The 11,697-nt window shown below is 42.7% G+C and overlaps 1 protein-coding gene across 1 annotated transcript; it reads left to right on the top strand.

Moving 5' to 3' along the window:
* Window positions 1-903: 903 nt before the first annotated feature.
* Window positions 904-5,686, top strand: LOC119657618 (pro-corazonin). The gene is made up of 3 exons (XM_038064621.1): window positions 904-1,027; window positions 5,029-5,217; window positions 5,289-5,686. The coding sequence occupies exons 2-3, from the start codon at window positions 5,048-5,050 to the stop codon at window positions 5,464-5,466; spliced, it is 348 nt and encodes a 115-aa protein (XP_037920549.1). The 5' UTR covers window positions 904-1,027; window positions 5,029-5,047; the 3' UTR covers window positions 5,467-5,686.
* Window positions 5,687-11,697: the final 6,011 nt, after the last annotated feature.

The raw sequence follows: 11,697 nt of genomic DNA, 5'->3' as shown, positions 1-11,697 counted from the left end.
TTTGAGCATTCCTAACCCTTTTGTGCATTGCAAATCTAAGGTTTCCTTTATAGGGCCATGTTGAAAAAAACATTATTTTGCCTCTTGACATATTCACGGAATATCCAATATGGGTACATTGCATTTCATATCCATATATGACCAATATTTCTAGAGTGGGCTTCAGTGTGCGACTTCTATTTCCCACTAAAATCACTTTAATTCAATTTTCATCTGACCTCTGACAAGATGGAAATGTATAAATTCATTTAATTTATATCCTTGTTTCCTCCCATGCAGTATCTTGTTTAAAATGAAGTTCAACCGACTTAGCATATGTAAGAATACATATACATACATATAGGACTCTGCATCTTTAGAAACAGATGTTGTCCATATTTACTTTGAGGAAAATATCAATGAAAACACCAACTTGCCTTCCTTTCGGAAAATCTAAAGAACATTTCGATATCACTTTCTCAGTCTGCAAATAAACTCTATTACTACCATTGAACAACATATTGCAGCTCGCTGCACTCTCATCTTCCACCCACTTTCTGTCCATATTCGAATTTGCATTCGGAATCATTTGTTAGTTTGTTGCTTTTGTTTGATTATCCTCCTCCAATATTGCTATGGAAAATCTGTTCTTGTTCATCAGAAGACAATAACAGTTTAGCACCTCATCCACAGTGTGTAGTCATTTTAATCAACAAATGTACTAAAGGGATATAATCTTGTGGGCAGATAAACTCCATCGGCCAACACAACAAGTGCGTATCTATTTGGTAAGAAGTATGTTTGCGAATTAGGGTTGTTATTTGCCACCAGCAAAGATTACCTCTGCTTAGACCACTACCAAAAATAACCATTTATCGTAAAATCTCTACCTTTAGCGTTGAGTATAAAAGGGTTAAGCGACTGGCCGAACAGTCATTCCTGAAAGATTCTCTCCTACAAGTGGTTGATAGTGCGGTTGATAGTGATTTGCGATAGTAGTACAGAAGATACATCCGGATAAGTTTCGATAAAGAGTTTCCGATTTGTGGTATGTGTAGAATTTCTTACAAGAATAATACAATATTTACCGTTGGTTATTAATTAAATTAAAATGTAACAATTGTATTTATTGTTAATTAATCTTTAATACTAACGGAAAATTTGCAATAAATCTAGAATATTTGTCAAGCGGCACGAGTAACACGAAAATCACTATAGCAGAAAGTAGCATAAATGAAAACTTCCCATTTTTTTAATTTTTATAAATATCCCTCAGTGTTCTATCAAGAATAACATATCGTTCGTCAATCCATGTTCTAAATCTTTAATCTACGAAATACATCAAACGGACTACAGTTTTCCTGGCACATTGTTGAATTGGTATCTTGGCTGGTGCTACCACTCTTGCTATTGCGATTAGTTCGTCCACAGAGTTACCTCATATCCTATAATAGGATGGTTGCAAAGAACAATGTACCTGTGTTGTTTGAAAATTACTGTGATTCAGTATAAGGAAACGAAAAAAAATCGTCTCCAGAATATTTTCATTTATATATTTACTACATAATGTGTGGATCAATTAATCACCCAGAACATTGGGGACCACCCAAGTGTGGAATCTTTAAGTCCGCTTACACTTTTTGTTATTCTAATTATTATATTTTTCTTACATAATTTATTTTGACTGTTTACATGTAGCAAACCGCGTTAACTTCCCTTTCTAAAAATCAATTCAATCTCCAAAAAATTGCTCTTTAAAATCAATTCAATTCCTATTTAAAAACACAGTTAAGTTTTTATGATGTGTGAGCTCCGTGCTCGCTCGCGTCAGTAACTGCACTTCCGCACAGAAAATTAAAATTCAGGCTGTCGCGCCACATCACTCCGCCCCCAGCTAAAACCGGGGGTTTTAGCGACTGAACCCGGAATGCGGCTCTATTTAAATGTTAAAGCGTACGCGCCGTTAGTTAGCAGCTGTGTCAGATGGAAAGAATGGTTTTAGTCTAGATAAGGAAACCGTTTTTAGGTGGCCTCCGATCTCGGGCTGGAAAAAAATGCTTTCCTTCCTCGAGCACACGATAAGGCGGTTGCAACGGCTTCCGGACGGCATCCGCCCTGACCAGGATGTGCGTATATTTATCGAGCTCTTTGGCTGCGCTGGCTACCGCTGATGCATGACGGGTGGATAGTGTCGGTTTGATTTTTTTTAAGTTTTCTCTCACCAGATGCAGCAATCTTGAGTCTTTGCGACTCGACTTTCTGTCAAAGACCAGGTCGCTCTGGAGCCTCAGGCTCTCCCCGTACAACAGGTCCGCGTGACTGACAGCAAACTCTTCCTGGTTGGCTGTTCGGAGGCCAAGTAGGACCCAGTGCATTGGCCCCATGGCGACTAAATTCCAGGAGTTTGCCTAGCTCCGGGAAAAGGGTGGACTCAAACTGCATTCCCTGATCAGTGATTATCACTGCCGGGACTCTAAAGCACATGATCCACTCTCGACAGAGGGCTTCGACACATGATTGTGTTGTAATGTCTGCCAGAAGTTTTGCTTCCACCGCGTGAACCTGTCGATAATTGTGAGTCAATACTTGGAGCCGTGCGAATCTCGCAAAGGGCCTATGAGGTTGAGATGGATCGTGTGCTCTCTTTGGTCCAGACCCTGATGTCCTTGTTTATAACGGGCCAAAAGTATTTTCCGGTAACTAACTGATTCGTTGTCCTGATGCCTGGGTGCGCTAAATTGTGAACTGCAAGGAACGCTCCCTTGCGAGAAGTGCCCGGAATGTATGGTCGAGGTCCCTTCTCTGAGTCTTCGCAGAAAATAGTAAGGTTTGAGCCGAAGATGGGTAACTCCCGAAATTTGCATTTGGGGTTGGACTTAAGGCTCTGCAGTACTGCGTTATCTTGTTAGCGATAGTCGGAAAGTCGACTGAGGCGGGGATGTTTATTTGGCAGATATGTGACAAAGCACCGGACACGTGCTGTGTGTCAAAAGTGTACTGGCATATGAAGCTCAGGTGGAAACAACGATAGAAGTGTAGCATGCCCAAGAACTTCCGCAGCTGTTTCACTGTCTTAGTGTGCGGGAAGCTTAAAATTGCTTGCGCATTGTCTAGATCGGGTTGGTTTCCGTCAGGGGTAATGGAATCGCAGAGAAATCTCACCTGATTCCGGAGAAACTTGCATTTACCCACGTTTAGGACTAGTCCGGCCTCAAGGAGACTTTGGAAAATGCACTCGATATGGGCCAAATGCTCAGACTCTGAAGAAAAAGTGTCCAGAACTAGGTATATCAAACAGAAATCAAGGTTTCGCAGGACCGAGTGGATAAAACTTTGTAAGGGTTGTGCCGCGTTGCACAGCCCAAAAGTCAAAAGGGTGTACATATTGCCGTCTTTGGTATATCTTCGAGAGCTACAGGGATTTGGTGATAGGCCTTGGCTAAGTCCAAGGCCGAAAAGATGCGGCAGTTTGAGAGATGGTGCGCAAAGTCGTGGATGAGTGGTATCGGATATCGGTCTGGAATGGTCTGCGCTTTTAGCCTTTGGTAGTCCCCGCAGGGGCGCCATTCGGGGATTGGCTTTGGGACCAAATGGAGTGATGATGACCAACAGCTGTCTTTCAACTTCTCGAATTCCTTCCGTGCTATAGTCAACTTCTGGGGTGGTAGGGTACGCACTTTCAAGAAGATAAGGCAACCAGTGGTGTTTATGAGGTGCAAAACATCGTGTTTCACTGGTTTCAAGTAGTAGTAATCTGGTTGAACTTTTGGAGGAATGTCCGAACACGAGCGTTGGTAATGTCGTTCTAGACTATGGGAAGCCTGTTACTTAGGTGGGTCGAGATTCTCCATGATGAAATGAGGCTGGTTGTGGGGTCTATAAGTGACCCGTTCTGCACGTCTACTAGTAACCCATAGTGACACAAGAAGCCTGCGCTTAAAATGGGGAAGCCGACATCCGCTAGGATAAACCGCCACGAAAACGTTCTACGCAGGCCAAGGGTCACGTCCACTTGCTTGTACCCGTAGGTATTTATTTGTGAGGATTTCGTTGTTGCAAGTTTCAAATTTTGTGGTACGCCCACCAAAACCTCCGCGCCGATATCCACAAGGTAACTGCACCTGCTGAGAGGGTCTTGGATCGTGAGGCGACGTGGCTCTGCGTTCTGGGTAGTCGTCGCCAGGACTCCCCGCGGGTCCAAGTCTTCGCACACTTTGTTCCTTTTGCTCCGTTACGCTTGAAGACATCAATTTTCTGTTTGTGATGATTGAGCTCAGGCCTTGGACCAGCTAGAAATCCGGGAAAAATAACCACTGTAGCTAGCCCTAGAGACCATGCAACCCATTGACTTCGACGTATGCTGTTCTACCTTGACTGAGGGTTTTATTAGCATCTTTTACAGCGCAAAGCGGAGGGTCCTTGGGCAGATGCTTAGGTTGCTTATTAGACCGTACCATGTTCCCAGAAGATATTTATGATCGTAATCTTATCAAGCCCGCTAATGTCTGTCTAGTTATAATTTTAAGTCATGCCTGAAATCATGATTTAAATTTGCATAGTGACTACTTACGTCGCAGACGCTAAATATGTAGTTATAATCACCAATTTTAACACAAGATTGTAGTAAAGATGATTGCAGAACTGAAGGCTACATACAATAATTACAACAATCCTTCCTAGATCTGAATTAAAAAGGAGTGCCTGAAATTTTGAAAACTTTTCCGCCCGCTATCATGCGTATATTGAGTTAATTCTAAGAAATGTTTGAATATAGTAATACATTTCTATAAAGATAAGAAATTTTCTAAATTTGCTACGTAGTCTGATGATATTGATATATCGAAACGCTTCTTACCAAACCCATATACTTTTCAGCAAAGACAATCTGGTCTGGTAATCTGGTCTAAACCGTTTCCCGAATATTTTCAAGCTGATAGTATAGATGGCACGGAATAGATTCGAAAAATAGAACCTATTCAACATATTCAAACCATTTCTCATATCCAAACCATTTGAAAACGTAATGTTTCAACTAGCATGTTTTTGTAGGACAATCTACGATCAAAATATGACGAAAACGGCAATTATCCCCATAATGATTTTGGCCATGGTTGTTTGCTGCATGGGACAAACATTTCAATATTCTCGTGGTTGGACTAATGGCAAACGTTCTGATACGCATGCTGACGAAAGCACTGAACTGATGATTGACGCTGATTGGGAAAAGAAACTGGAGAAGTAGAATATCATTAATAATATACTGAAATGTAATAACACTACTCTTACTTTAATTCTAATTGGCTTTTTAGATGTCTCTACACATTGCAACGGATAACACAATTTCCGTATATGAGAAACATGTTGTTAACGGCTAACAGAAAATACACAGGACATCATCAAATACCAATTGAAGATGGAGATGAGATTTCAGGACAAGGTCTGTATGGGACAAGACTGAAGCGACGCGTTAACAGCATGCCCGCTTAAATGGCTAACCACTGAATTAGACCGTGTACGATAGACTCATGACTCTTTCCGAATAAAAATGATGTAAAATACTGACTTATGTCTTCTTCGATTATATGGAATAAAATTAAAGGATTTCAGTAATTGGCAGATTTAAACGTTTTAATAAGTTCCGGCGTGTGTGCAGATCTTAATTGTTGTAAGAAATTGAAAATCTAAAATAAAAACTATTAAAATTTAAGTGGCTAACCCGTTTTTGAACTATTTTAATGTTTGAGGGATAAAGAAGAAATACACAAATCAATGATTCTACAAGGATGAATGATGAATTACTTAAAAATATGGTCTAATTTAACAAACCGTTTTTCGATATTTTATCTAGTTGGAAGATGCAATTGAAATTGTTCATAATTTTTTAATCATCTCGGTCGTCAATGTGTGCTTCCTGCAGTCGCAAAAGTAATAACTAAATAATCCTAGATCGCATCAAAGATCATCTCCAGGATTTGATCAACAGAGAGTAGGCTGGTTGCCGCTTTAGATGCTCCTACATTGGCCACATGGTGATGTGGTGACCCTGCGGATCATTTTGGAACAATGTGCAGCGTTTGGGTCTACGCTTCATCGATTTCGAGAAAGCTTTGAACAGTGTGACAGAGAGTGCACCTGGAATGTACTACGTACTGTCATCAGTGCGACATATGATCGTCAAAATGACACGCGCGGGAGGAAGAATTACTGAAGAATTTGAAGTCCAAAGCGGGGTTGCGTATTACTGTTTCTTTTTATCGGTGATCATACTGTCTTGTTACGTTGATAACATCTGTGTACTATTTCACCGAGTTACGGATTTCGGCCAAATTGTTCTGGGTTTGGAACTAGCGACATGTAGATCCGCCTTGACTGTTTTGTCCAAAATCTGGAAATTCAGTTATCACACTAACATCAAGTTGGGACGAACAGCTAGGGCGTAAGGACTATATGTCCGCAGAAGTGGTCATCAAAGACGAAAGTGGTAGTGGATAGGTCACACATTAAGGAATTGCACTCCTAGCACTATTTCCATGCCCCTAGATTCCACCTCGAAATCCGAGCGATTAACTGGTGCTAAGTATCGCAGTGTGGTATCTGCACCTATACACACTAAAAACTGTAAAATACACGCTGATCTACCATTCACAGCTTTCACACCAACTCCTACTTCCACCTCCACACAATGACCACCGAGTGAAGTCCAGCAAAACAGAATCCTGTCAGACTAGTGCTCCAAGTGGGGGGTGGGCCGATGGACTGACAACTCAGCTCGGAGTAAAAACCACCGTTAGGAAACCAAGGAAACATTAAATAGAATGGGATCTCCGCAATGTCTTCAAACTTGGATGTTTGAAAACCGGAATGCAAGATCAACAACCGGATTGGGAGCCAAACAAATTGGAGTAACAACAAATTTTAAACATGTAACTGATTTCAATGCAAATGAATCGACGATTGTACGATTCCTATCAAAATCAAATTTGTGAGCCTTCCGATGGCGAACTATAATACCACGCATCAGCCGAGAAAAAAACTACCACGATAAGGACGAATTTTGCAATACCCCTAAAAATTGAATAATAACACGCCTAGGGGACTCTAACGCCAAGTTTGGACGAGATGAATTCTCTTGATTTTCCTAATAGCAGTTGGTTGCATATTTAATTAAAATTCATCATCATCATCAACGGCGCAACAACCAGTATCCGGTCTAGGCCTGCCTTAATAAGGAACTCCAGACATCCCGGTTTTGCGCCAAGGTCTACCAATTCGATATCCCTAAAAGCTGTCTGGCGTCCTGACCTACGCCATCGCTCCATCTCAGGCAGGGTCTGCCCCGTCTTCTTTTTCTACCATAGATTTTGCCCTTAAAGACTTTCCGGGCTGGATCATCCTCATCCATACGGATTAGATGAGAATGAAGAACATCACCGATAACAAGAAGGAATAATATCAGTGACAGGATGCAATCCTGGCGGACTCCACTGTGGCGTACAAAATCCTCCAAGATTCTACTTGGGTGCAGCGCTTGACATTTTAAACTATCATATGCCACTCTAATAATAACTATTAATTTCTCCTCAATGTCTTTCCTGCCTAGGGGACGCCAGATACGCTCCTTGTTCAGACTGCCTAAAGTTTTCTTCAAATCGATGAAGAGCAGGTGTAGCAAAAATTTAAACTCCTTGCATTGTCCCAAAATAATCCGTAGGATGTTTATATGGTTGATGCAGGAGGATGGAGAGTGGAAACCAGCCTGATCTCTGTCGATCAAGTTTTCGAAATCTACCTTAGTGGTACCATTATCTTTCCGTCAGCAGGGAGCACGGAGATACTCCTCCAACTGTCACACTCAGAACGGGTACTCTTTTTTGGAATCTTAACGATAATTCCCTTTTCCACTCTCTGGGAAAGATCTCAGATTCTCAAAATGTCGGTACTAGTAAAGTAGCAGATTTGTGGTAACTGTAGGTGCAGCGATAAATAATTCTGGGGGGAGACCGTAAAAATCTGCGACTTTATTCTGTTTGAGTGCCTTGATGGCCGAAATGATTTCTCTTCACCTTGAAGGAACAGTCTGTATCTGCATGTTACGGTGAATGGTCATTTCATCCACAAGGAACGGAACCTCATCGGATGTCATACGGTTAAGAACCATGGTCAAGGGTTTTTACACCTCTTCAGTTGCTCGTTATCCTAGATGAGAAGTCGACGGTTAACTTCCGTCAAAGAACCATCGACGGATTTGCGAGCACATGCAAGCTTTTTCGTGAAGCGGTCTATACTTCTGAAATCAGTGCGTTCTGCGGCATCTTCCACTTCCCTGATTAGCTCAACGCAAATTCTCTCTTATCATGCCGCACACTACGCTGAATTTCTCGGGATTTCGCACGGTATCGGAGTTTGACCTTCGATCTTTTCCATCCATCGATCCTCTTCCACTATTATGCAGCCAGCCAGATCGTATAATGACCCTTCGGGACTTGCCCGATGACTTGCGTAGCACCCGAGAAAAGAGTATTTTTGATGGCAGCCCAATACTCACCGATATTTTTAGGTGGATCAGTCAGTATTTCTGCCATCCGATCGGCAAGATAGCTCTTCCACTGTCGAGCGACAGCTGGATCATACAAGCGGGCGATATTGAACTTGGTTAGTAGCAGCCCTCCAGCTCTGCGAGAACTGGCGGACGCAACACGCAAGCGAACGAAACCGACCAGCAGATGATCATCAGGTGACCCCTTCGTAGACCGATGTCAGCATTTCTCTTCTTTCCCATATCCAACATGCGACTTTGAACGCGAACGTTGTAAAGATGGCTATAATAATAATCGTTGGCGCAACACTCCATATTGGATCAGGGCCTTCAAGTCTGTTAGAGCACTTCATTCAAGACCGCAACGGTACACAACAGGATTACAGTACCCTGTAGGAGGCAATATGGTCAGTATTGCGCTTGCCCGAGATTATTACTTATTTATGGCTATAAACTTCTCTATTTTAATAGCCCACACACTCAATATGGTGTTGGGATTGCTATCTCAGAGGATTTCCGTGATGCCATTAAAGAAGTCGAACGATTTGATGATCAGCTGATGAAGCTCCCCATTATATCAGCTGATCGCATTATTCATTTCTTCACCGCGTACGCACCACAGACAGGTCGCCCTGATGCCGAGAAAGATGTCTTCTGGCAACTTCTCGATGAAAAAAGTTGTCACGTGCCTGCTGCCTTAATGGTCATGTGGGTGAAAAGGCAGACGGTAATAGGTGCCATTGGGGAAAGGGGTTCGGAGCGTGCAATGACGACAGCGAGCGTATAATCAATTTTGCGGACAGCCATGACCGTGCACTTATGAATACATGGCTCATCAAACAATTGTCTCATCTTCCTACATTTTATGGTGGTAACAGTAAAATGAAAATCGACTATATTCTCATAAGACGCCGACATTTGACCACTGCCACTGATTGCAAAGCCGTTCCCTATGAGACCATCGCACCTCAACATCGGCCATTTATTGCCTTCCTGCGAATTAAGCCATCGATAAAACAGGGTGAGGGACGCACTGGTCTCCCGCGCATTAAATGATGGCGATTTCGTGAGTAGAAAGAAGAAATGATCTCACTTACGCGATTACCAACCATTACGAATGTGGAAGAATCGTGGAACCTAGTGAAAGACATGATTCACAAAGTGGCCTCTGCGACCCTCGTGATCACCAAGCCGAGTAAGCGGTATATCAACCGAGATACTTGGCTTAGGAATGACGATGTTGAAATGAAGGTCCATGAAAAGAAAAGCCTCTACCACAAATTTATCGGCGATAAAACACTGGTCAATTGACAAATTTATAAGAATGCCAAGCGGGAAGCAAAGATAGCGATCGTTGTCACCCGAGCGAACCATTACAAAAATCTTTACGATAAACTGGACCCTCGGGATGGCGACATCTGTATCGACTTGCCAAAAGTCGAAACGACCGCACACAGGATATCGAATACTTCTGTTGCGTTAGTGACAAGAACGGTACTTTCCTTACCAACCGTCGAGCCACAACGGATAGATGGCGAGAATATTTCGAGCAGATTTCAACTGAAGAATATGTTCATCTTCCACTTGCACAATCATTGGCGACATTTGGACCAGTTCGACCTGTCAGCACAACTAAAGTCGAGGAGGCAATAAAACGAATGAAATTGGGGAAAGCCACAGGAACTGACGACATCGTATCTGAGCTCTGGAAAGCGAAGAGCTGGGACCCAACACTGAGGCTCAGTGAAATCTTTAATCGGATTATTGGGGAAGGTAGAACACCATCTGACTGGCAAGAAAGTATCACAATTCCAATATGGGAAAAGAAAGGTAGTCCAGCAGAATTTTCAAATTACCGTCCGATCCGGTTACTTTCCCATACGATGAAGATTTTTGAACGCATTCTTGACAACCATATTCGCGAAATCGTTGAAATAACCGTGAATCAAGCTGGATATGTCAAAAACTGCGGAGCTACTGATGCAATACACGCTGCGCGGTTACTTATGGAGAAACACCGTGAGAAGCATCGCCCTCTTAACATTGCATTTCTGGATCTAGAGAAAGCGCTTGACCGTGTGCCACACGAACTCATCTGGTATGCTTTACGACAACACTTCGTGCCAGAAGAACTCGTGCGCTGGGTTCAATTGCTCTACCACGATCCGAAAAGTAAAGTTCGAAGTATGGCGGGTGTATCAAAACCGCTTCGTGTCTCTGTTGGTGTTCATCAAGGAAGTGCCCTCTCACCACTCCTCTTTGTCCTTGTTATGGACACCGTCACACGGGATATCCAACGTCCAGCACCCTACACACTGCTTTATGCAGATGATGTTTTCCTAGCATCTGATAGCAAAAATGATCTCGAGCAACTTGTCCAAAAATGGAATGATCGCCTCTTGCAACACGGTCTCAGATTGAATCTAAACAAAACTGAATTTTTGACGACCGATCCCCATGAAACAGGCACAGCGGCAGTGATCTGCCCAGAACTGAGCGATTTAAATACCTCGGGTAAACGCTATCAACCAATGGAAAACTGCATTATGAAATTGCTTTACGCATTAATGCAACCTCGATGAAGTGGCGTTCCACAACTGGTGTTCTTTCTGATCAACGTATCAACGAACGTCTCAAATCTAAAATTTACCGCAATGTCGACCGTCCTGTCGCCCTCTATGGTTCTGAGTGTTGGCCGACTATGAAAGACAATGAACAGTGTCTTGCGGTAATGGAGACGAAGATGTTGCGTTGGACTAGTGACGTGACACGTTTTGATCACATCTGAAATGAGGATATCCGCGATCGTTATGGGGTTGAATCGATCGTGGAAAAACTGCTAGTGAGGCGTTTTCGATGGTGTGGTTACGCAATGCGCGCTAATGAGAATTCACTTCCCAAGATTGGTGTGAACATCGAAGTCGATGGTAAACGACTGAAAGTCCGGCCGAAACAACGGTGGCTTGATACGCTGGATGGGGATTTAAAAGCCTCGAGATTGCATCCAGATCAGGTATTTGATGACCAAGTGGCGAAACCGATCACGACGAGCCGACTCCGCTTGTGAACCGGACAAAGGCCGAAGAAAAAGAAGAAGATTTTAATTTCATGCTACATTTACAATAGATGGATAGACTCCCAGATTTAGTAATAATGTAGACATTTATTAGAGAACTTTATAG

Source organism: Hermetia illucens, chromosome 5 (assembly GCF_905115235.1).
Source record: "Hermetia illucens chromosome 5, iHerIll2.2.curated.20191125, whole genome shotgun sequence".
Classification (NCBI taxonomy): domain Eukaryota; kingdom Metazoa; phylum Arthropoda; class Insecta; order Diptera; family Stratiomyidae; genus Hermetia; species Hermetia illucens.
Note: the sequence above shows the minus strand (reverse complement) of the source record. Positions and strands in the feature narration are given on the sequence as shown.

Bases quoted from the DNA above. Each gene is read 5' to 3' on its own strand.
- LOC119657618 (XM_038064621.1), top strand. From the start codon at position 5,048: ATGACGAAAACGGCAATTATCCCCATAATGATTTTGGCCATGGTTGTT. The intron at 5,218-5,288 runs GTAGAATATCAT...TTGGCTTTTTAG, and splicing joins TGGGAAAAGAAACTGGAGAA to ATGTCTCTACACATTGCAAC.